Raw genomic sequence first — 25,619 nt, 5'->3', positions numbered from 1 at the left:
GCTTTTATCTTTCAAAATGACGGCCGTGGGCGGACAGGTCGATCCGATTTTTATGAAACTAAGATTATTTTGTTAAGAAATAATGTAGAAACTGTCTGAACCTGACTTACATAGAATATCTCTAAAACTATGGTTTTGGCACTCTTTCAAAGTTAAATATGCTTAAATACTTAATACTTAATACTTAAACGGACAAATTTCTACATTAAGGGCCGTTTTCTCGTCCCGGGATAACGGAGCGATAAACAAAAAATGGTTTACTCGTCCTTATGTTAGCGCAGGTAGCGACAAGTTTTGTCTCGGTACTTCATCCGCCGTGCAAAATTTGTGCGGTTGGATTGTGCGCAAGTGTTGCCAGACATTTGAGCGTTGTCAATCTGGTTCCACTCTTCATTTGAAAACAGGTGATTCCATTTAAGTTAAATATTAATCAAAATTGCTTAAGTCATCAAGTTTATTTTAAAATGAATTTCCGAGCGATTTGTCTGAAGTGCGAACCTATCGGCGCAGATATCAAGACCAAAGAAATTACTTCAACATATACTACCAACAGTGATGAAGAATTGGTTAAAAGGGTTCGCTTGCGAAAAAGCGGTGCTATTTGTTTTTCAAAAAAATGTTTTGCGACTTGAATCTAAAGTAAAGAAGTAAGTGCATTTATTTGATTTTACAAATTCCATATAGTCAAAACCCATTATTGCATAATAACTTAGATTCTACGCAAGTGACAGTTTTCTTATAACTGTTGGCGATTGTTAAGGAAGTTTCTTTTGCTATAACGTCTTTTTCAAAACAATTTATGAAGTACCTGCGTATTGAAGATCTTCAATAGCCAAGTTTCCGAAAGTCATTGGAGCCATAGATTACACGCTCTCCTGTTAATCGGCATAATTTTTTTTATATTGTTTATATCATTAGCTGTTAGTATGACTGTTTTATGGTACTTTTCGATAGTTTTTCGATTAATTTTTGACAATTAGTTAACTCTTCTGTTGTGGGGCTGCCACCTAGTCTCAAATTAGTGCGCCTTTTATTTGGAGTTTTAAATGACGGACGAGAAAACGAAAAACGATTTCCCACCGAGATAAATTTATCCTTCCATTAGCTAAATTTTACTTTGCAGGACGGACGAGAAAACGGCCCTAAGTAGGTTCAGACAGTGGCCAATTTTATTACAAACATTTCTGTAAAAGCAGCATAATGATCGAGGCATTACTTTTTGAGATACACGATCCGCAGCTGAGGAAAACGTGGTTTCGAGAAAGAGGCATTTAAAGTAATGGAATATATCTACTGCACAAGGAAGGTAGGTGCCGTCATCCTGGTATAAGTTTTAAAATAGGTAGAATTTCTTCGTGAAACTTTCATGGGAGAGAGTTATTCTACCAATTTAAGGAATAAAAAAAAATTTAATTTTTTTTTCTATAAGTATCTCTTCTCTTAAGCCTAACTGAGCTTATAAGCTCCAGAGCGGAGCGGAGAGTTACGGGAGAGTTGAAGGGAGAGCAAAGGGCAGTGCAAGCGAGCGAGATATGGAAATCTGGAGAAAACTGCCCCTTAAACTTGCCTCCCGAAATGAAACGTCCTTTTTGCGTGAACAACACTTTAAAAAATCGGTACCATATACATATTGGTACATACCGATCATTTCCTTACGACTTGACTATCTTAAAAGGTCGTGTTAAACTTCGGAACAAGTTTCTTTGAAACTCCCGTGTGACAATCAAAATTCTTTACTACAACATAATCTCCTTGCTCATATTTTGTTGCTTTCAATCGTTTGCTATTTTTCGTCGTCTCATTATAGTTTTGTAACTGAGCTAGTTACCGATAACCAACTCCCCGCACCCCTTCAAGAATAAGTCATCTGCAAACTAGCAAGCATAAGTTGGTTGCGGGCTGCCAAACACCCCGCACCCCGCATCCATTAAAAATAGGCCAGTGTTTGTCCGAGTTATAATATGCAAGCCGACAAGTTGGCATCCCGGTATAAGCGACAGCGGCGGAAGAAATACGGCGTAGGCAGCATATAGAAGCGGCGACGGAGCGACAAACACTTGAGGCACATATACATGTAAGATTTGTTATAAGATTATAGGTATATTTAATATGAATACGATTAAGTATATAGCCGAACAGGTAAATGATGTTAGTACAGATCTCAAATGACCGACAGAAATTCGCGACTACTTTTGACAACTTTCAACTTTATTACGACTTCTGCGACTGGCTTCTTCGACTTGCTTCTGTGACTACTTCTCGACTCTCTCCTCTTGTCTTCTTCGGCACTGCAAACTTATCATCTGTCCAAATTTAGCATATTAGCAAGGGGTGGGAATGATGGGTGGTGTGTGTCAAGGATGGGTGTGCCAACTTGTGAGGTGATTGTACCGATGCCACCTTACACTCGGCCATCCTGATCATCATCTGACCCAGATGATACTTCGTCCTCGTCGTCTTCGTCTTCGCTACAACCAAAGTAACGCCACAATTTCATGGAATCAGCAGCGGTTGATGTCTGATTTGGGCCTTGGAACTCTTCAGATTTTTGAACGTCATATCGACCGTTCCGCTTTACGTTGATGACTTCGTAAGGTCCTTTAAACTTGTTTGACAGCTTTTCCCCGTTGACGAATTGAGTTACTCTAATAGCGACTAAGTCACCTAATTGATATCCGTGGTGGCCTTTCCTTTTTTTGTCAAAGTTCCGTTGCGCTTTTTCGATCTGGTTTCTAGCTTCTGTTCTTATTCGGTTGCGCTCGTCTTGAACGCCTGACAGTAGTTCCTCCTGAAGGATGTTGACCAAATCTGCATCTGACTCATTTCTCATCTTAACTCCAAACAAAATTTCAAATGGAGTAAATTTTGTTGAAGAGTGAACGAGCGCGTTGATCGCCCGTTGCACCTGAGAAGTGTATTGATACCACTTCGATGGCCCGGCGGTAGACATTTTGGCCAATACTGAAATGATGATCCTGTTGACTCTTTCAATCTGCCCATTTCCTCTGGGGATCCCTGTGGTATTTTCGATGTGTTCAATCTTTCCGTCAGCACAGAACTCCTTGTCGAGAGCAGTCCCCTTGTCGCTGATGATACGCTGAGGGATTCCAAAAATGGCTACCCATGAATTGAGATGTTTTATGACTTCATGAGCGTCAGTCGATTTAGTGGGATATATCCAGGTATATTTTGAAAAGCCATCAATAACTGCGAATATGTACTTGTACTTCTTTGCCGTTATATCTAAGGATCCTAGATGATCGACGTGGAGGGTTGATAACGGCTTATCTCCCTTGTCTATGCAATGCAAGCAATCTTCTTGTTTTCGAGTTTTCTATTGTGGGTTATACACTCGATGCAATTTGCAATAACTTCAGTCACTTTTTTGTCTAAATGAGGTATGAAGTACTCCTGTTGAATTGCATGCTTTGTTTTCTCTGATCCCATGTGACCAAAATTAAGAGCAGTTCGAATAATTTCCTTTTCCATACACTTTGGAATAGCAAGCACTTCTGCTCCGGCAACCTGTTTGTAAATTAAGTTATTTTTCATTGTGTATTGCGCATAAGGTTTCTCCTTTAGGATCTCTGCTACCGCTGATAGGTGTTCATCATTTTTCTGCGCCCTTAGTATTTGCGACTGGACTTCTGACGTGACGATCATGACTGGGAATCGACTAAGGGCCGGTTTCTCGAGTGCCGGCTAACATTTCTCGAACAGATAAAGTCCCTGCTAAGGCATTTTGGCTTTCTCGAGCACCAATGTGAAAGTTAACTTTGACAGGGACTCGGAGTCCCTGTTAAGCGTTTTCGGCTCGATAGAATTACAGCTGATTTTCCAAAGCCAACTATGAAGAAGAAACGAAATTACAGCTGACTTTTCCTTTAAATTATACCCAAAAAGTTGATAAAATAATCGAAGCACGCCATTTTTTGCGCTTCACAGCACAATTCTGTGCGTTAACAGCACTCCGTAATTGTTCTCGTTCAGATGAATTAAAGCAGTCGAGAAAGCGGATTTGCTTTTACGAACAGTTTATCTGGTATTTAAGTTTTTCGAACAGATAGCTATAAGGGACTTTGACAGGGACTCGAGAAACCGGCCCTTAGACTGTCTACATACTTCATTATGGTGCCAGCACGATGTTCTATTTTGAAGGAAAAGTCTTGAAGGTACATAAGCCACTGTACTACTTCACGAGGGACGTTTTTCTTTGTTGTTGTCATTTTAAAGGCAGCACAATCAGTGATGAGATCGAATTCGATCCCCATAAGATAATGCCTCATCTTTTTGTTTGCTAAATAGGCGGCTTTCACTTCTAAGAAGAAGCTGTGTAATTTTTCCTCCTGCGGTGTTGTCTTCTTGCTCCAGTACATAACAGGGTGCCACTTGTTGTCATGCTGCTGGAAAAGTTTTGCCCCAAAACCATCCTTCGACGAGTCTACGTGCAGCTGAGTCTTTGCATTCTGTTTGAATGCTCGCTTGTTAAAGACGCCTTCAGGTTTTCTACAGCTCGAATCTGCAAACTATCGATTTTAAATTCTGCGTCTTTCTTTAGGAGTTCAGTGAGTGGTCTTGCCATTAATGCGTACTCTCGGATAAATTTTCGGAAATACCCCGTCAGTCCAAGAAATGCCTGTACTCCTCTTATATTTTTGGGTATTGGAAAATTTTGCACAGGTTTTATTTTTTCCTGGCCTGGCCCAACATGTCCGTTTTCTATTTCGTGTCCCAAAAAGCTTATCTTCTCCATCAAAAATTGGCATTTTGACCAGTTGATTTCCAAGCCAAACTATTCACCCTGTTTTAAGACGATCTGCATGTTTTTAAGGCATTGCTCCGCCGAATCACCAAACACAACTATGTTATCTATGTATATCTCCATTATGCCATCATTTATTAACATCTGGAAGATATAGTTAACATGTCGAACGAAGACGGCCGGTGAATTACAGAATCCGAAAGGAGCTCTGTTAAATTCGTAAAGACCTTCCTTTGTAACAAATGCCGTATATTTTCGGCATTGCTCGTCAACTGCAACATGGAAAAAACCGTTTCTTAGGTCCATTACTGTAAAAAATTTGGCTGCTTGCATCTTCTCTAAGACCTCCTCTACGATGGAAACGGGGAATCTATCTTTCAAAACAAGAGTGTTCAATTTGCGATAGTCTACGCATAATCTGTACGTTCCTTCTTTCTTTTTGGCCAGAACTACCTTGCTTGCTACGTTAGCAATGGCTGCTTAGCCATTCCTCTACTTGTTTCCTAACAAATTCTCGCTCAGGGATCGACAAGCGACGTGGACTTTCACGGAAGACAATGATGTCCTTTGGTATGATACTTAGTTTTATTGGGCATTCTTCAGGGTTACTTTTCGGCTTGAAGTTGTATATCATTTCTTTCACAGCAGTCGCATGTTTGGGATTTAGGTTTATATCAAAATCTTCGGTAGAGCTTACCACGTTGAATACATTTGACTGGAAGGGTTCTTCATTATTTTGCATCTGTGTCGCCACAAAGGTATAACCCCTGCTAGTTAGAGTTATAGTGAATTTATGTAGGAAATCGTATCAATACGTCAACTTTAAGGTTTGCGTCCGGAACAACTAGAAACGTGTGCGTAGTTGTAAGTCCATCAACTTCAACCGCGTCCCAAAATTCACCCAGCACTGAGGTTGCGACTTTGCCTAAACCGAACAGCTTTAGAAAAGATTTTTGTAGTACACGATTACCGAACGCCTTTGTAAATTTGTCTTTGCGCATCAATGAAACGTCTGCTCCAGTGTCAATCAAGCACATCATTTTATTTTTCCCGATTTGCATCTCCTTAACGCGATTTTCTTTGAACACGAAATTCACATTGGACTTTACGTCTGGACAATGTTTGGCAATATGGCCCAGACCGTTGCACTTGAAGCATTTTAGGTCGCCCTTACACTCAGCTATCTTATGGTCAGCGGACCCACAGTTGCTGCTTTCGGTTAAATGGATTTTCCTGTTTTTCAGCGCGATCGAAGTTCGGCTTACGTTTGAACGAATTGCTTTTAGCAACCGACTCTGCCAACTCAAACCGAGTTCTGAGCTCCTTAAATGACGTCGAACTATACAGTGGAAATTTTAAGTCATCACGCACCTCTAAGCCATCTACGATATAGCTTATTATCGACTGATCCTCGATATGACCCAGTGCTGCAATCTTTCGCGTCTGGAGAACATATTCATGGAAATTTTCCGACGCACGTTTCTTTCGGTTTCTAAGCATTTTGTGAATTTCCGCACTACTCAACTGTTTTTCGAATTCGTCAATTAAAACTTCACACAAATCTTCATAGTTTGATACTGCAACCGTTTCGAGGAACAATTTAGCTGTTCCATTCATTTTGTTTCTGGCGTTGACGTATTTTTGCTTCTCGTTTAATTCGTAAGCTTCTGCATTTTCGTCAAAACTCACCAACCATTGCCTAATGGGGATCGAGACACCGTCAAAATTAGGAACCACTTTCGCAAAGCTTTCCTCCGAAACACCACTTTTATTTTCACCAATTTCACATTTTTCTGCAATCATTTTCATTAGTTTGGCCAAGTCACCGTTGTTCACAAATGTGTGTGAATTTTCAAAGTCTATATTGCTCATTTTGTCTGCAAATTCTTGGTCAATTTCGTCCGATTTTAATGGCAAACTTTCGTCAAGTTGAGATTGTGTATGTATCGGCTTGAGCTCTGCAATAGTTGTCTCTTTTTCACTACTTTGATCGCCTATATTGAATGTTCTTTCGCCAATGCTCCTTCTATTTAATTGAAATGTGCTGTTTTGCACATCTTCGTTAAGTTTTTCTGGATTCTTTTTTGATGTCGTAGAATTATTCTTTTGCGCAGTATTTTTCTTCTTTTTATTTGTTCTCATCATAATTTCACAACTTCTTAAACAATTTCACAAAGAGTTAATAGTTGCACATAGTTCATTTAACTGGCTGCTCGGATCGGTTGAGCACTATGTAAGATTTATTATAAGATTATAGGTTTATTTAATATGAATACGATTAAGTATATAGCCGAACAGGTAAATGATGTTAATACAGATTTCAAATGACCGACAGAAATTCGCGACTACTTTTGACAACTTTCAACTTTATTACGACTTCTGCGACTGGCTTCTTCGACTTGCTTCTGTGACTACTTATCGACTCTCTTCTCTTGTCTTCTTCGGCGCTGCAAACTTCTCAGCTGTCCAAATTTAGCATATTAGCAAGGCGTGGGAATGATGGGTGGTGTGTGTCAAGGATGGGTGTGCCAACTTGTGAACTGATTGTACCGAAGCCACCTTACATACATAAGCAATATATAAACGAATTGTATTATATATAAGTGCTGCCTGTGTGCAGCGTAGGTTATGAATTCTTATTCCGAAATATTAAAAATCAGTTCGTCACTGACAAGCAAGCAATACAGTCTTTCACTCTTCCAAATTCAAATACCTTCATATTCATATACAACCTCACAACTCATCCAGCAAACAAAGGCAAAGAGAAGAAAGACTCTTCTCAGAATTCTTGAGCGAGCCGAGGACAACGTCGAGAGATGACCCCTAACAGGATCATCCTTCCAGCCAACTGAAATCGCAACTACATATGTTACGCAACTTCAATAAAAGAAAACAACTTCTAATCCAAATCTTATTCATTATCATCTTGGTCATCATCAAATCTACACAACTCAACTTACTTCGTTACCACCCATCATCAAACGTTCGACCCTCGACTGGTAGCTGGCGCAGCCGGACTCAACATTGGACAGGAAGAAGTGCCAATGATGAAGAACCTTCAAGGAGCAATCATTTTATTGATGTGAGTACGTCAGTGACAAAGTAAAAATTAATGTGTGTGGTTAGCAGAAAAAAAGAAAAAAGTTAAGACAGAAAGAAAAAGTGAAAAGATAAAAAGAGAACAAAAGTCAGGAAAATTATTGAAGAAGCATAAAAATTGAAAGAGCAAGGTTGTGGACGCAGAGACTTGGATAGCAGTGTACTATTCGTTCAGTGCACTTTTGTACAGGTAGCCTGAGGTGCCGAGAGTATATCGGTCGAATAGTGCCCAAACCTAGAATGTGTAGTAAAAATCCATAAAACCTAAAAGTATACCCAGAAAAAAAAAGTTGAAAATCAAGGAGGTGTAAGCCGTGCTAGAAACTAATAAAGTTTCCCCTACTGCACTGGGCAGAACGGAGGATACACCCGCAGCGAAGAGAAGTGAAATAATTATACAAAGAGAGAGAGAAAAATATTAAAACTTGATTTTGTTGCAAAGAAGAACCGTGCTAGAAATTAGAGAATTTTCTCCAACTGCATTGGGCAGAGCGGAAAGAAAGAGAGGAAGAAAAAACTACGCATACTAAGTTCCACGTTGTCACTAGCAGCCGAAATACTCATAGTATTAAGTTTGGAGAAATAGCACTACCATATATACAGAAAACAAAAAGAAAAATATTGAAGACCTAGTTCAAAGAGCTTAATAAACGAACATTAATTTTAAGACACCCATAAATTTTAACAAATAACACATAGCTGCAAGAAACCCTTGAACCCTCAAATTCAAAAACAATTACGACCTCAGAAAAAGCAAACCCAAAAATCAAATTCCTATACACATTACGACCCCTAGTATAACAACGGCCCACTTGAAGTAGAGAATGACATAAACAAAAAGAGAAAAAGGAGGATAAAAAAAAAATTCCACTTGAAAACGAGGCTAGGGAACGACCCTGTAGTTGTGAAGAGAAAAATTACGAATTTCTCAAATATAAATCGGAGTAGTATCGGAATCCGATAATAATAAGAAGTATTGTTGATACATTGGCAAACGCATATTTAGTGGACCAGAATAAACATTAATGTCAAGTAGGACCTCTAAGCAAAGAGTAATTCCGCTGACAGATAGGTTAATGATTATAAAAGCCTTGCAAACTTATAGTGGATAAGTAGAACCAAATAATTTCATTGAACAGGTTGAAAGGTGTTGGTGATGGTGATGATTAGGGATAAAGATAATATGCCATATGGGGATGTATTATTAGGAGCAATTCGGAATAAAATTCTGGGTCAGGCCAATTCAATGTTGAAAGCATAATTAATTCAACATTTTTCGGACAAGAGGGATGAAGATGACTTAATGGATGACCTAAGGGGTTGCCCTTAGAAAATTATACGAGGAGATCGCGAACATAAGGACAGGATTGATAAGAATTGTTAAGAGAGAAGAAAAAATAAGAAAATAATGGTAAAGAAGGAGAAAAAAGGTAGAAAGAAACTGTATTGAAAGGCTTATTGCTGGTTTGAGAGGACAGTTGCAGGTAAGAGTGGAAAATCAAGATCCAGAGACTTTGCGAGAAGCCCACGAGGTGGCAAAATAGCTGAGAGACAAATATTTAAGGGATAGAAACCTGGCGGTAGATAAGCCGCAGGTAGCAAATAACAGCAGATTCAACCAAGGATATAATAGGGGGTTCAATGGTAATGTTGGAAACAGAAGAAATAACAATTACACAAATTCATTTAATAATTATGGTCAGAGATGGGGCAGAACAATGGAGGCTTTGGGAATAGGATCTTTAATAGGAATCAAAACGGTGCGAACTCTTAACCAGGTAGCTACAGGGCTATTACATCTGGACCGTCGGAGACCACGAGGACGAACACGGCAAGTTCGCAGAGAATCAATAATGTCAATACAGGGGAGAATGAACAAGGTGGAGAGACTCAAAAATTTCGGTTAATAGCCTTGACACAAATGATAGATCAGGATTAGGTGAAGAGTTGCCTTATATATTAATTAAGTCCCCGTTCGGGAGATCGCTAAGATTTTTGATAGACACAGGTGCTCAATGTTCTTTTATTGATCCAGAATTAATACCGGTGGAACATCAGACTGATATACCAAAGAGCATTGATGTTGTAGGGGTAAAAAAGTAGTAAAATATCAACTATTTGAGGAATTTCAACAAGAGGGGGCTTTCACATTTCTATTGGCTCGAATTTTACCACAGTTCGATGGCTTGTTGGGGATAGATTTTTTGTGCAAAGTAGGAGCACAAGTTGATTGCGGAATTGGAAAATTGATAACAGGAAAGGCAGTTATTCCTATGATAAGGGAACCGAAAGGAGGACCTAGGGTAAGAAAAATACAGGGAATGACGAGGATGATGATCGAGGTGCCAGTATCGATAGAAGCAGGGGAATTCATAATATATACAATTAAATTACACGATGAACTATATTTGTCAGGTGGTATCTATAAAGCAAAGGGTTTAAAAGCAAAAAAGGGATTGATTTACAAAGGAGATGAAGAGGCAATATTTTTTTTTGAAAAATCACTAGAGTTTACGGGCAGAGATAAGATAGAACAATTTGAAGTATTTAATTTCACGATTTCACAACCAGAAGACAATGAGAAAATAAGGAAATTAAAAATTAGAATCGACCCTCTTAATAAGGAAGAAAAGGAACAGATACTAAAGTTGTGTTCACAATATCTGGACATTTTAAACGTCGAAGGAGAAAAACTGTCATTTACAAATGAGATCAAGCATAATATTAAGCTGACGGATCAGGAGGCAGTGTATGTAAGGATGATTTCGGAATTCACAGGGGGAGAATAAGGAAATTAAAAGGCAAATTAACGAATTGCTGGAGCAAGAGGTTATTCAGAATAGCTGTTCACCGTGGAGCGCACCGGTATGGTTGGTGCCAAAGAAATTAGACGCGTCGGGGGAAAAGAAGTGGAGAATGGTAGTAGATTTTCGGAAGTTCAATGACAAAACAATTAAAGACAAATACCCCTTGCCATTAATTAATGAGGTCTTGGATTCGATAGGTAGAGCAAAATATTTTTCGAGTTTAGATTTAAAAAGCGGGTACCATCAGATAGAGATGACACCGGAGGACGTACAAAAGACCGCCTTTACATCAGTGGGAGTTTCTAAAGAAAGAGATAGATTTGTATTTGTATTTGTTTATTTAAAGCAATGTACTGCTCAAAAGACTTAATATATATACATCATAAATTTAAAAAACAAACAATAATTTTATTGTAACGTAGGAGAACTTATTAAGTCGATGAAGAAAGGAACGCAATGACTTTTAGCGAATTAGCCTTGGCAGAGCACTCATAGGATATGAGGTGATAAAGTTCATTATAGTTATCACATAGGATTCGGAAGGGGTCGAAACGGGAGTAGTTTGACCTGCACACAGGAAGTGCTAATGGGCGGAATCGGCGAGTAGCTCTGCAAGGAACGTTCAAATTGAGGGTGGCTAACAGATCAACTGAGTCGACGGCGCCACTGATGAGTTTGTGAAGTAATATCACACCATAACAGGTCCGACGATCCTTTAAGGTAGGTAGATCCAAGAGGCGCAACCTGTCTCTATAAGAAGGCAAACGGCGTCCCTCCTCCCAGTTTAAGCCTCGTAGTGCAAAAAGGAGAAATTGCTTTTGGACGGATTCTATCATATTTTGATAGTGCTCATATTGTGGAGACCAAACACTGGAGCAGTACTCAAGTGTAGGACGAATTAAAGAGACGTAAAGGAGTTTAGTGGTGAAAGGGCCATCAAATTCCTTAGACCAGCGTTTTATGAATGCTAATAAGCATTTAGCTTTATTGGAGATGGTACTGACGTGGCGATAAAAACAAATCTTGTGGTCAAATAGGACAAGAACAGATCAAGAACAGTATGAATGCGTTCAAGTGCAGAGTGATCTATTGAGTATGTACAAATATATGGATTGGATCGATAAAATGACATGGATTTACATTTATCTGGATTAAGCAGTAGCTTGTTGACTAGGCACCAGGATTGAAGGTTATTTAAGTCGAGCTGGAGCTGCATGTAGGAACTAGGTGAGGTCAGATGCATACACAACTTGACATCATCCGCAAACATAAGTACTTTGGAGAACTCAATTACTTGAGAAAGATCATTGATAAATAAGCCAAATAGTAAAGGACTGAGGTGACTGCCGTGTGGTACACCCGAATATACGGAAACAGCTTTTGAATAAATGCTGTTGTACTGGACCTTCTGGTTACGATTTGTTAAATAAGAACGAAGCCATGTCAGAAGAGTTGGAGGAAATCCGAGGAGGAGGAGCTTGTGGAGCAGTAGCTCATTGTTGACCGAATCGAAGGCTTTACTAAAGTCAGTAAAGATTACATCAGTTTGCATTGTGGATTTAAAGCCTTGACTAATGAAGGTCGTAAACTCAAGCAGGTTAGTTGTTGTAGACCGGCACTTTGTGAAACCATGCTGTTTAGAGGATTTTAAGGAGCGACACTGGTGCTGCAGTTGATCGCAAATAAGTTTTTCAAAGAGCTTAGGAATAGCACTAAGATTGGCTATGCCGCGATAGTTGCTGATATCAGATTTACTACCTTTTTTATGTAGCGGAATAAGAAAGGATTCTTTTCACATAGATGGAAATGTGCCGGTAGCAATCGACTGATGAAAAATCATAGTTAATGGAACTGCAAGTGGTATGGCGCAATGTTTGAGGACACAGCTTGGAACCATATCGGGACCCGCAGAGAATGATAATTTAATCGTGGATAGGCTACGTAGAACTTCTGCTTCATCAATTAGAGGGCTGAAAATGGCGTCAGTGTGGGGTAGCTGGTAGGAGTAGCTACAATTGATTCTGGTATTATTTTTGCAATAGGTGGATTGGAAAAAGTCCGCAAACAGGTTGCCAATATCTTGATCATTCGATGCAGTTACATTATTTAGCTGTAGTGATGGAGGCAATTTGTTGGCTTTGCGCTTTGAGTTGACGAAGGAGTAAAATAATTTAGGATTGCTGCGAAATTCGTTTTTACAGCGTAGGAGGTAGCTGTTATAACATTCACAATTATGCAGGAAGTAGTTGGATTTAGCAACGCTGTATTTGGAAAAATCAGACTGAAGTCCTTTGTAGGCCTGCATATATATATTAATAGCGTGGAGCCAACTTTAACACAGTCCGTTTGCCGCTCCGAATAAATGATATACATATAATAGAACCTATTCGTGCGTTTTTATTTATAACTAAAATAAGGGTGGCATATTCGTTGTTTTCCCCACAAACATTTGGTGACCCCGACGTGATCGCAGTTTTTATCGGAGTCTGCAACTCGGTCTCGCGATTGTTTAATATAGTTTAAACAAACGCTTTGTTTCGCTGTCGTTTTCGTGCATTCGGTCACAAACACACGAACATACATTTGTGCATATAAAGGTGCACAGCCGGCCGTTTGATTTTTTGTGCATTTCGCGCTGTGAAAAAACACCAAAACTGTTGTGCAAATAATACTTAGCCAGTGTATCGTTGGTAAAAGCGCATATTACATATATATATGTACATATAGCCATACATACATTCGTTGCCAGTTACATAAATCCGCTGTTGCTAGGCAGGCAATTTATCGGCAAGAATAACAACAACCAAGTTAAAGGTTCCGTTGCATCTCGGCGACGGTTGTTAACCTCTACATTTTCGCGGTAAAAAATATAAGGTGTTTCGTGCCTCTAACGCGGTCGGACATAAATTAACATTTAGCGTCGCTTGTGAACGGTTGTGTTTACCATTGTGCTCTGAGTTTTTGTTTTATATTGTGTTATTTCCGCAAGTATTTTGTGTTTATTTACTAACAAAGTTTAGCCTAACAATCGTGTTAGTGATTTTCATAGATCTCCCAGATTACGGGTACGTGGTTATAGTTATTTTAACATTTCCATTTGATTTATTTAATATCTTGGCTTTGTTAGTGTAATTTGCACTCTCTAAATTGGCTCTTATATTCTCTCTTTTACTCTTACTCTCTCTCTCTGCCGCTCTATTATAACTGTAATTTTACTCTCTCTGAACCTGCCGAATTTCTTGTAGACCTATTTTCATAGTCTCTCTCTCTCTTGCTTGCTTTACATCTAACTGTTCGTGCGTTGAGTTGTTTTGGTGCCCCACAAGCCACGCTCAGTCGATAGAAGACTTTTCTCTCGCGCTCTCTTTCGATTTAATTCGCGATCTCGCGCTCTTATACTTTTTGTGTTTTTGTGAATTTGTGGTTTTGGAATTTGATCCCAGTGCCAAATTTACTTGAGGTATTTTTTTTATACTTTTAAATACTTTTTATTTTATTCTCTTTATTCTCGAACATATTTTTCTTATAATGACTCTTATCTGTACTAAGAAAAATTGTAGGACTGCATCTAATGACCCTTTTGTTTACTGTTGGCTTTGCGAAGCAATGATGCATTCTAAATGTGCAGGATTTACTGGCAGAGTTAAAGACTTTATTGAAATGCGGATTGGTCTCATGTGGGTATGTGAGCACTGCAGGGATTTGGCAGTTGAGATGAGCAGCTTTATGAGGCAGACTCGAGACGGCCTATGTAATCTTTCACGAGTTTTTAAACAGCTCAATGATGGATTTAATTCCGTATGTGAACAATTTAATAATAAAAAACAAGAGAGAACGCTATAGTCGGGTGCCCCGACTATCAGATACCCGTTACTCAGCTAAAGGGAGTGCGAAAGAGATGGAGAAAAACTTTGATCCGCCGTAACTTTTTAACGAATGGTCCGATTTAAAAAATTTCTTCTACATTTCGATAGGTATTGATAAACACAATAAAACTGCATTTTTACTTTTCCAAAATATTGAAATTTTTAAAATCGTATATATGCGATTGTGGGCGTTAGAGGGGGCGTGGCACCCTTTTGAAACAAACTTGCGCTGCGTAGGAACTCCTAGAATCTGCATGCAAAATGTCAATCTTCTAGCTTTTATAGTTTCCGAGATCTCAGCGTTCATACGGACAGACGGACAGACAGACAGACAGACAGACAGACAGACAGACGGACAGACGGACAGACGGACATGGCTAGATCGACTCGGCTAGTGATCCTGATCAAGAATATATATACTTTATGGGGTCGGAAACGCTTCCTTCTACCTGTTACATACTTTTGCACGAATACAATATACCCTTTTACTCTACGAGTAACGGGTATAATTATTAACCGAGTCGCCCAAACGCAAAAAAGCTAGCTCTACGACAGTAAAGGCGAGTGTTGAACCCACTATAAATCCAAATTTGGTAGCTGCTGCAGTTTCTGGTGACACAGGGGTAAGTAAACCACCTGTGAAAATGGATACTGCTAGTTCAGGTGTAGTCCCTGTCCCTGTAGCCACTGTATCTGAAAGTCAGGCTCCAGATCCGGCGGAATCAACCAATCTGGGGCCGACCATACCCATAGGTACAGTGGGCGCCGCTTCTGTCGCTCAGCCGAATGAGGTTCAGGCTGCTGCTGGGGGGCGTAAAAATCTCTCAGTTGTACCCAGATGTACAGTAGGTGCCGCTTTTGGCTCTCAGCTGAGTGAGGTTCAGACTGCTGCTGGGGGGCGTAAGAAACTCTCAGTTGTTCCACACAGGAAGCAACTATTTGTTTCAAGATTTACGCCTGATACCACATCTGAGGATGTTTTGGAATTCATTCGTGAAAAATTCCCATCCGAGGATATTGCGGTTGAACAATTTCGATTTTCATACGCCCGTAGGATATCGTCTTTCAAAATTTTTGCTCCGCCTGATGTGTTTAAAGAACTGCTTTCTGAAAGCTTCTGGCTTAATGATGATCTGGTTATAAAAGAATTTGTTCCTAATAAACCGAGAACAAATAATAGGCCTTCCACGGTGCCAAAAAACTGAAAAGTTTATTATTGGCTTACCAAAATGTTAGAGGACTTAACATGAAGCTACCAAAGCTTTATGCTGACTCCTCGGCATTTACGGACGATATCTTAGCTTTTACTGAAACTTGGCTGAAACCAGAGATAACAGACTCTGAAGTTCTGTCTACCAATTTTAATACCTACAGAACCGATCGCCTTTCCCGTAGGGGGGGCGGCGTTTTAATTGCCGTCACCTCCACCATAAGTTCTGAGAGAATTTACTCTTATGCCTCTAATGACATTGAATTTGTTTGTGTGAAAGTTTCCCTGCAAACCTTGTCTATTTTTATTACATGTTCGTATATTCCGCCTGGCTCTGACCTAATAATTTATGAGCAACATCTATCTGCTATTAAATCAATTTTATCCTTTTTTTCCAATAGAGACTTTTTCATTGTTTTGGGTGACTTTAATCTCCCTGATATATCTTGGTCCCCCCCTTCTGACTCACTTGTCGCTTTACCTTTATCCACCCATGATTTTGTGGATGGCCTTTTAGAATTATCGTTACAGCAGGTTAGCTTTATACGAAATTCATTAAATAGACAATTAGATCTTGTGTTTGTTTCAGAGCCGTCTGAAGTCACAGTATCTAGAATTGACGCTCTTGTGGTACCAGAAGACCGATACCATCCAACTATGGAATTGACAATTTGCCTCCCCTACCTTGATACCCTCTCTCCTTTAGTTTCTCCAACTAAAATGAGATGTTTTCGGAAATGTGACTATAATAAACTTAATTTAATGATTTCGCAATACGATTGGACAGATCTTTATAACTGTGTGGACATCGAAAGTGCAACGGAACTTTTCTATAGCGTTCTAAACACTTTTTTTAATGAATGCGTTCCTGATAGGCTTCCTCCCAAGCCGAACAGGCCCCCCAGGTTTACAAATGCACTTCAAAGACTAAAAAATCTTAAAACAAACACTTATAAAAAGTATAAAAAATCGGGTAAGCCATCTGATTTTTCGAAATATGTGGTGGCTCGATCTGATTTTAATGTTCTTAACAGTCATTGCTATTCCATGTATTTAAATCGTTGTAAATTTGAATTTACAAATGATCCGAAGCAATTTTATAACTTTGTCAACGCAAAGCGTAAGTCATCAGCTTTGCCTTCATCGGTTCGATTTAACTCAATGGAGGCATCGACTGACTCTGAAATTGCTGATTTATTCTTTGACTTTTTCCAAACTACTTATAGCTCTTCTTCATGGTCAGAATCAAATTACCGTAATCCCTTAAATAGTGCAAATTGTATTTTTTCCCCTATAATTACCGAAAGTTCTCTCTTAAGAGATTTAACATCAACAACGCCAACTTATTCTCCCGGTCCTGATGGACTTCCTGGGTGTGTGCTTAAGTTTTGTGCATCAACCATCTGCAAACCTATTTTTAAACTTTTTCAATTGTCTATTTCATCATCAGTTTTTCCAACTATCTGGAAGGATTCTTTTATTATTCCACTTCACAAAAAGGGTGCGAAGGCGGATGCCCAGAATTATAGAGGTATTTCTAAATTGTCGGCTATTCCAAAAGCCTTTGAACGTATTATCACTTCTCATTTGCAACATTTATGTTCCTCGCTAATATCACCGTGTCAGCACGGTTTTGTTAAGCGAAGATCGACTACCACCAACCTACTTGAATTGTCATCAATTGTAATAAATGGATTTAACAAAAAAATGCAGACTGACGTTGTATATACAGATTTCAGTAAAGCCTTTGACTCTGTTAACCACTCTCTTCTTTTATTCAAATTAGATTTGCTTGGGTTTCCATGTAATCTATTAACTTGGATTTCAAGCTATTTGAATGGGAGGACTCAGAGGGTTATATTTAAGAACGCTGTTTCAAAAACGATCCATGTGACATCTGGAGTACCTCAGGGTAGTCATTTGGGCCCTTTGCTGTTTACTTTGTTTATTAACGATCTTCCCTCTATTGTAACACATTCTCGTGTACTAATGTATGCGGATGATGTTAAGCTTTGTTTGACATATAATAATATAGAGTCTGGTTTTGGCTTACAATCAGACATTGATCAATTTCAAGTATGGTGTGAGTATAACCTCTTAAATTTGAACTGCCTAAAATGCAACGTAATGACCTTTTATAGGGTCACCCCTACCTTTATAAGTTATTCGCTTCAGAATTTGCCACTTGACCGTATATATTCAGTAAATGATTTAGGCGTTCTTCTGGACCCGAAGCTTAAATTTGACTGCCACATAATGTCGACAGTCAATAAAGCTATGAGTGTTCTTGGGTTTATAAAGCGTTGGTCAAAAGAATTTGATGACCCGTATATAACCAAATTATTATTTACCTCCCTTGTCCGTCCTATATTGGAATATTGTTCTTCGGTTTGGAGCCCACAATACCAAGTCCACATTGACCGTATAGAATCGGTACAAAAAAAAGTTCTCCTTTTTGCCCTTCGTAGTTTGAACTGGGATCAAAACGTAAGGCTACCTTCCTACCAGAGTAGATTATTATTGCTTAATTTACCGACACTTGCAAATCGTAGAAAAATGCTTGGTACCATTTTTATACCCTTGTAGAGGGTATTATAATTTCAGTCAGATGTTTGCAACGCAGTGAAGGAGACGTTTCCGACCACATAAAGTATATATATTCTTGATCAGCACCAATAGCCGAGTCTATCTAGCCATGTCCGTCTGTCCGTCTGTCCGTCTGTCCGTCTGTCCGTCTGTCTGTCTGTCCGTTTCTATGCGAACTAGTCTCTCAGTTTTAAAGCTATCGCGATGAAACTTTCCCGAAGGTCTTCTTTCTATTGCAGGTAGTACATATGTCGGAGCCAGCCGGATCGGACCACTATATCTTAAGGCTCCCAAACAAATATAAGAAAATTCATTGTAACTTTGTAGGAAGTAGGCGTTTTGATTCTTGACTACTTAAAAACAAAATTGAAATAAATCGAAACGCTGAATCTGGAATCCCTGGAACTGCACCGAGTGAGTATTCTTTTATCTACAAGGGTATATAAGCTTCGGCTGGCCGAAGGTAGCTTCCTTTCTTGTTATGCATAATCTTATAAGAGGTGATATTGATTCTGTAGAGCTTGTTAGCCGCCTAACTTTTAATGTTCCCGTTAGACTAACACGTAATTATCATCCTCTTAATTTACCTCGATGTACATCAAATTTTGGTCTGCACGAGCTCTTTCGCGTTCTATGTAATAACTATAATGTTCTTTATCATTTAATTTGCACATCAACTTCTATCCCGGTATTAAAAACTAACATTTTAACTCATTTGCTTCACTCCTAACTGCATGTTTTTTTTTTTCATTATTGGTCCCGTCTTTATGGGTTTGATGTATTCTTCCTCGCGAACTCGCATTTTTGCCCAAATTTACAAAAGGGCCCCGCGCGTAACAAGCACGTGCTTGGTGTCGTTGGGCCACTTGTTTGTACTTCTCGTAGTGCATCAACGTCCATCATATATATCTTTTTTTCTTGTGATCAAAATAAAAATGCCTGATACGGAAAACTCGGTTCGGGCTCAAAATGAATCCACAAGTGACGTTGACTACTACCGAGTCAAAGCCCAATCTACTCTGCGGCAAATTAACTCGATGAAATTTTATTTAAACCCTGAGGCGATTAATCAGTTTGACGAAGCTGATTTGCTAGCGCGAATGGAATGGATCAATTCCGTAAACCAGGCATTTGATTCTGCGCAGACATCGTTGGAAAGACTGGATTTTGCAGAGATCTCGAGCGACCATCGGATTGAATTTGCCGAGGCTTTCATGGATGTGAAGGCGAAACTAAATCGAGGCTTGGCTGCTCATCGCAAGTCGCAATTGCCGGCTTCAAACGTTGCAAACTTAACATCTATTGATCTCACTAATAATGCGGATCTCTCTTTTCGATCTAGGAAGCCCCGGTTTCCAAATATGGAAATTCCTCGTTTTCATGGATCCTACTCTGAGTGGCCCGAATTTCTTGCGACTTTCAATACGGTCATCGGAAATGATGATGAGCTAAGTGACATTGAAAAACTACAATATTTGCGTTCGAGTTTGGGCGGCGTGGCCCTGGAAACCATACGCTCGCTCGAACCCTCGAATGCTAATTACAAAGAGGCTATGAATTTGCTGGTTAATCGATTTGATAATAATGTTTTACACTTTCAGGCACACGTTCAGGCAATATTTGGTTTAAAGGGTGTCGAGAAGGGATCGTCGAAGGGTCTTCGGGAGCTCAGTGATTGCATGAATTCACATCTGCGAGCAATTCGAACCCTGGCCACTACGCAACAAATTTTGGATGGACTTTTAATTCACATCGTCACTCGGAAACTGGATCAGAGGACGCGGGAAAAATGGAAAGATGATTTATCAATAACTGAGCTGTCCACCTGGGATGCTATGGAGTCGTTTTTGGAAAAGAGATGCAGGATGATGGAAAACTTGGATCACGCCTTGGTAACCCAAACACCAGGCCAGCAGGTGGGAAAAAACTTGCACAAATATAACCAAAATGCACTTATTGCTGCTGCTACTAACTCAAATCATTTGATATGTTTATTTTGCGATGCACGGGATCATTATTTGCCAAAGTGTTCTCGATTTTTAAATTTGAGTCCGAATCTTCGATATAGAGAAGCAAAGAAGTTGCACCTTTGCCTCAACTGTTTGCGCAAGGGACATAGTTTGCAGCAATGCAAGTCGACTCATTGCAAATATTGTCGTATGAAGCACCATTCATTATTACACATGAACCATGACCCATCCGCAACATCCGCCTCATTTTCATCTCCATCCATCCTCGAGCTCTCAGCCATTGCCATCTACGTCATCAGCATTAGTATCATGTTCGCATACATTATCGCATCCTAATCGTCATGTACTAAGCCCTCCACCCAAAACCTCAAATATTTTGCCGATCGACTACGTGTTGCTTCCAACTGCTATTATCTACGTTAGGAATAGAATTGGAGCATTTATGCCTTGCCGAGCAATTTTAGATTCGGCTTCCCAGCTTAACTTCATAACCTCTCGTTTAGCTAGCCAACTAAATTTGAATCATAGAAGATCGCAAACCTCGATTTCTGGGATAGGAGAATCTTCCATGATCTCTGATAAGACTGTCGACATTCTTGCGCAATCACGGGATGCAAGCTATCGTGCGGCATTCACAGCGGTTGTGACTTACAGGATTACTGATTATCAGCCCCATTTCAGTATAAATGCAGTATCATGGAGGATACCGCAAAACATTTCGCTCGCGGATCCTCATTTCAATCAATCACAACGAATTGACCTTTTACTTGGCGCTGGGTTGTTTTTCGAAATAATTTCTACGGGACAAATTCATTTGGATAGGGCTTTGCCAACTCTTCAGAACACCAAACTTGGTTGGATAGTCTCTGGAGGGTTATCATCGAGTATGCCAACTCATAAATCAGTTTTGCAAGCCAGCATCAAGGACCCAGCTGACCATTCCGATGACACACTTGCCGCCATAGTAAAGCGTTTTTGGGAAATTGAGGACTTCACTTCGTCTAAGCCATCTTTATTGCCGGAAGACTTGCGTTGTAAACAGCTTTTTACTGAAAATTTCACTAGGCTTGGAAACGGCCAATACTCTGTTCGTCTCTGGTCCACTTCCGGATTTGAATCTCTAGGTGATTCTTATTGCCTGGCTCGTCGTCGCTTCAAGAGTTTGGAAGCTAAACTAGATAGAAACCCAGCCCTGAAAGCTCAATACTCAGCATTTTTGAAGGAGTATATTGATTTAGGTCACATGTCTCTTGTAGCAAAGGAACCGTCAGAAACACAATTCTTTTTGCCCCACCATTGCGTACATAAGCAGGAGAGCACGACTACGAAGCTTCGCGTCGTTTTTGATGGATCTGCCAAGTCAACCTCTGGTAGCTCTCTGAACGACTTACTTCTGGCAGGACCAACAATTCAACAAAAAATCTTCAATATACTGCTTCGCTTTCGATTTTTTAAAGTTGCCCTTTGTGGAGATATCTGCAAGATGTACCGTTGCGTGCGTCTTTCGTACCCGGATGACTTTTTGCAGTGCATTGTTTGGAGAGAGAACTCCAGAGAAGAGTTGAGCGTTTTTAAATTGAACACGGTGACCTATGGAACCAAGCCAGCTGCCTTCTTGGCTATAAGGGCCATGCATTAACTCTCTTACGATGAAGAGGAATCATTTCCTATTGGATCAAAATTTGTTCGTAGAGATTTCTATGTGGATGATTTAATATCTGGTGGGGACTCAGTTGAAGAGGTGAGAGAAATTCGTCGTCAGGTGAAGGAACTACTGTCGCGAGGCCACTTTCCAATCCGCAAATGGTGTTCGAATGAGTCATCAGCCCTGTAAGGAGAGTCTGAATGCGACAAGGAGCAGCTAATCAAATTTCACGATGGATCGGATGTCGCCAAGGCATTGGGACTAGTCTGGGATCCATCTTCTGATCAACTCCTATTTAATTTTTTTAATTTTTTATTGGCTGAGCTAATAGTAAACGTCAAGGAAGCCATAGATTTCGATTGCACCTTTCATTGCTGGTCGGACTCGTCTATTGTGTTGGCGTGGATTCGGCAACCTCCGAGGGAGTTTAATGTTTTCGTATCAAATAGAATCGCGAAAATTCAGGAGATGATGAAAGTAATGACTTGGCATCACGTTCCTACAAACTTGAATCCGGCAGACGTCGTATCGCGAGGATGTACCCCGAGAGAATTGTTGGAACATTCTCTTTGGGCTAACGGGCCTCCATTCCTTCTGCAAAGTTCGTCGAATTGGCCGTCCCTGCTAGACTCTGTAAAGGATCTTCCAGAGCGCCGTTCTGTGGCGCTGATTGGGACCGTTTGCATAGACAGTTTATCAAACTGCAAATTCCTCAACTCTTTCGATAAGTTGCAGCGCGTATTTGCATACATTTATCGGTTCATTTCAAACTGCAGGGCCAAATCTGCGCCGTTAAAAGGTCATCTTTCGGTAGAGGAGATCAACTCTGGGACTGTACTTCTTTTAAGGGGCATTCAACAGGTTAACTTGCCGAAGGAGTACGTATCTCTTTGCCAGGGCAAGCCCTTTCCACAGAAAAGCAAGCTGGTCTCACATAGACCTGTACTCGGCTCCGATGGGTTACTTCGCGTTGGTGGAAGGCTGCAGAACTCAAACTTGGACTATGATACGAGGCATCCGATACTGTTGCCCAAGGATCATCCAGTCACCAAGGCGATCATTGTTTACTATCATGAGAAATATTTGCATGCAGGATCGCAGGCGCTGCTTATCATTACGGCAAAGGTACTGGCCGATTGGAGGCCGCAAATTCGTCGCCAGCGTTATCAACAAATGTGTCCGATGTTTTAGAATGAAGCCTGTTACTTGGGAGCACGTCATGGGTAGCCTGCCAGCAAATAGAGTGCAGCCCAATCCGGCCTTTCATACCACAGGAGTGGACTGTTGTGGGCCATTCTATCATAAGGCAGAGGTCAGAAATAAGGCACCCCACAAGTGCTATATCGCCGTCTTTGTCTGCTTTTCCACGAAGGCCGCTCATTTGGAAGTGGTCCAGGATCTCACTACGGATTCTTTCATCGCAGCGCTGAGGAGATTCATCAGCCTAAGAGGCAGTCCTCGTACCATTTGGAGCGACAATGCTACCAACTTTGTCGGTGCAAAGAGCGAGCTTGCCGAGCTGAAAGAGCTCTTTTTGAGCGAGCAGCACACAAGATCAATATCTTCAGTCTGCTTAGCCGATGGGATCGATTGGAAGTTCATCCCTCCGCGTGCCCCGCACTTCGGTGGCTTATGGGAGGCTGCTGTGAAATCAGCTAAATTTCACTTCTACAGAGTCGTCGGTGCATCCATCTTAGCCATCGATGAATTAAGAACTCTTGCATATGAGATTTCTGCCATCCTTAACTCACGTCCACTCTGTCCAATTTCAGAAAATGCTGAAAACCTTGAGGTGCTAACACCGGCGCATTTCCTAAAGGGTTCCAGCTTCACTAAGTTTCCTGAGCCTGACATTACTCATCTTCGCGAAGGCTGCCTCAGCAGATGGCAGCGTGTGACTCAGATGCAGCAACATTTCTGGAAAAGATGGAGCAGTGAGTATTTAACCCTTCTACAAGAGAGAAGCAAGTGGCGCGTCGAAACGTCTAACATCAAGGTTGGAAGTATAGTTTTGCTGAAGGAGGACAACGTTCCACCCTTGAGATGGCAGCTTGGGCGCATCGAGGAAGTCATACCCGGCGGGGACGGAGTCATCAGAGTAGCTATGGTCCGTGTAGCTACGAGTCTGATCAAGCGAGCCGTCGCCAAACTAGCCGTTCTGCCCATCGATTCCGAGATAGTTGGAACCTTACCTCTTCCAACGGGGAGAGTATGTTCGGAGCAGAGCGCCAGCGCCTAGTCATGCGCGCATAGGTGTACGACGGCACCTGCAGCGCTCTTTGCTTATCTTTTGTCGCCGTCTCTCTCATTCTCCTAAAGCTGTCGCTTATCTATTCAGCGACTACTTTGTAGGCCTGCATATATATATTAATAGCGTGGAGCCAACTTTAACACAGTCCGTTTGCCGCTCCGAATAAATGATATACATATAATAGAACCTATTCGTGCGTTTTTATTTATAACTAAAATAAGGGTGGCATATTCGTTGTTTTCCCCACAAACAGGACTAGTTCATCAATTATGGAATAAAGGACATTATAAAAAGTTGAAATGACCGCATCAAGATGAAGACTATCAAGGCAAGACCAATCCACTGAAGATAGGGATCTCGACATTTGCAAATAATTAACATGCCGAAAGCAACGAGTCCGCAATGGGGCCTCAAAGGAATTGGGTACACGAAAAATGCCACTAATGGATAGTTGGAGTGTAGGATGATGAGAGTCCTCAGGAGTGGTCAATGGAGAGGTACGTGTGACAATGGCATCACAAAGGTCAGACACAAAAATAAGATCTAAAAATCTTCCATTCGCATTGGAGATTGAGTTAACTTGACCAAGAGATAAGTCAATAAGACCGTCGACAAAATCATTTTGATCACCAGGAACGAGGGCAATTAGATCGACACAAGGAGACCAGGATAGGTACGGAATATTAAAGTCACCCAATATTATAAGATGGTCTGAGTCAGAGGCATATGAGGAGATATTCTGGATAGCGGAGAGGTGTCGCATAAAGATCGGAGCCTCAGAGCATGGAGGAATATAGGAGCAGGTTACAAATATGTTGCAGTTAGGAAGACATATCTTGACTGACATGAATTCAATATCACCAACATTGGGAATGGATACTACTTGGGATGATATTTCAGACTTTACTGCGGTTAGGACACCACCACCTCGTTTAGAGGGACGGTCACGTCTATAGAGGAAAAAATTATTGGTAAGTATTTCATTATCAGATACCGTGGGATTTAGCCAAGTCTCAGTAAAGGCAATAACGCTGGAATTGAAGGCAGCGCTGTCAGTATGCAATCTAGACAGCTTACTGAGAAGGCCACGGACATTTTGATAATGTAATACAAAATCTAGTTTTTTGGAACTGACGGACTTGTATTTATAGATGGTTCTTTCCGATCAAACTCGTGAACAATCGTATTAACTGGCCATAGTGCAGGATTTAAAGCACGGGAAAAATGTGTATCAGGCAGAATTATTTTAAATGATGAAACTTTTCTTTTGTAAGCAAAATTAAATTTTATAACAACAAAGTTTTCAGGAGAGGCTTGGAGCTCATCGCTTAGGTGACCATTAATTTCGTCAATGGTAGTATCAGGCCTTAGACGAGACACAAAAATGGCCTTCTTTGGCATGATTGCTTGTGGCGCTACAGCT

At 40.4% G+C, this 25,619-nt stretch overlaps 2 protein-coding genes across 3 annotated transcripts; both read left to right on the top strand.

The window, feature by feature from the left end:
* Positions 1–2,477: 2,477 nt before the first annotated feature.
* Positions 2,478–24,382, top strand: LOC123002442 (uncharacterized). 2 transcript variants are annotated; one of them, XM_070214394.1, is made up of 3 exons: positions 2,478–7,844; positions 19,673–23,879; positions 23,955–24,382. In XM_070214394.1, the coding sequence occupies exons 2-3, from the start codon at positions 22,901–22,903 to the stop codon at positions 24,182–24,184; spliced, it is 1,209 nt and encodes a 402-aa protein (XP_070070495.1). In that variant the 5' UTR covers positions 2,478–7,844; positions 19,673–22,900; the 3' UTR covers positions 24,185–24,382. The 2 variants fall into 2 exon arrangements, with proteins under 2 accessions (XP_070070495.1, XP_070070494.1); XM_070214393.1 differs by having other exon boundaries at positions 2,479–7,844; positions 19,673–24,382.
* Positions 19,266–21,939, top strand: LOC138912952 (uncharacterized). The gene is made up of 2 exons (XM_070214994.1): positions 19,266–20,246; positions 21,613–21,939. The coding sequence occupies exons 1-2, from the start codon at positions 19,266–19,268 to the stop codon at positions 21,937–21,939; spliced, it is 1,308 nt and encodes a 435-aa protein (XP_070071095.1).
* Positions 24,383–25,619: the final 1,237 nt, after the last annotated feature.

Source organism: Drosophila takahashii, chromosome 3L (genome assembly GCF_030179915.1).
Source record: "Drosophila takahashii strain IR98-3 E-12201 chromosome 3L, DtakHiC1v2, whole genome shotgun sequence".
NCBI lineage: Eukaryota > Metazoa > Arthropoda > Insecta > Diptera > Drosophilidae > Drosophila > Drosophila takahashii.
This window is presented reverse-complemented; position numbering and strand designations above follow the sequence as displayed.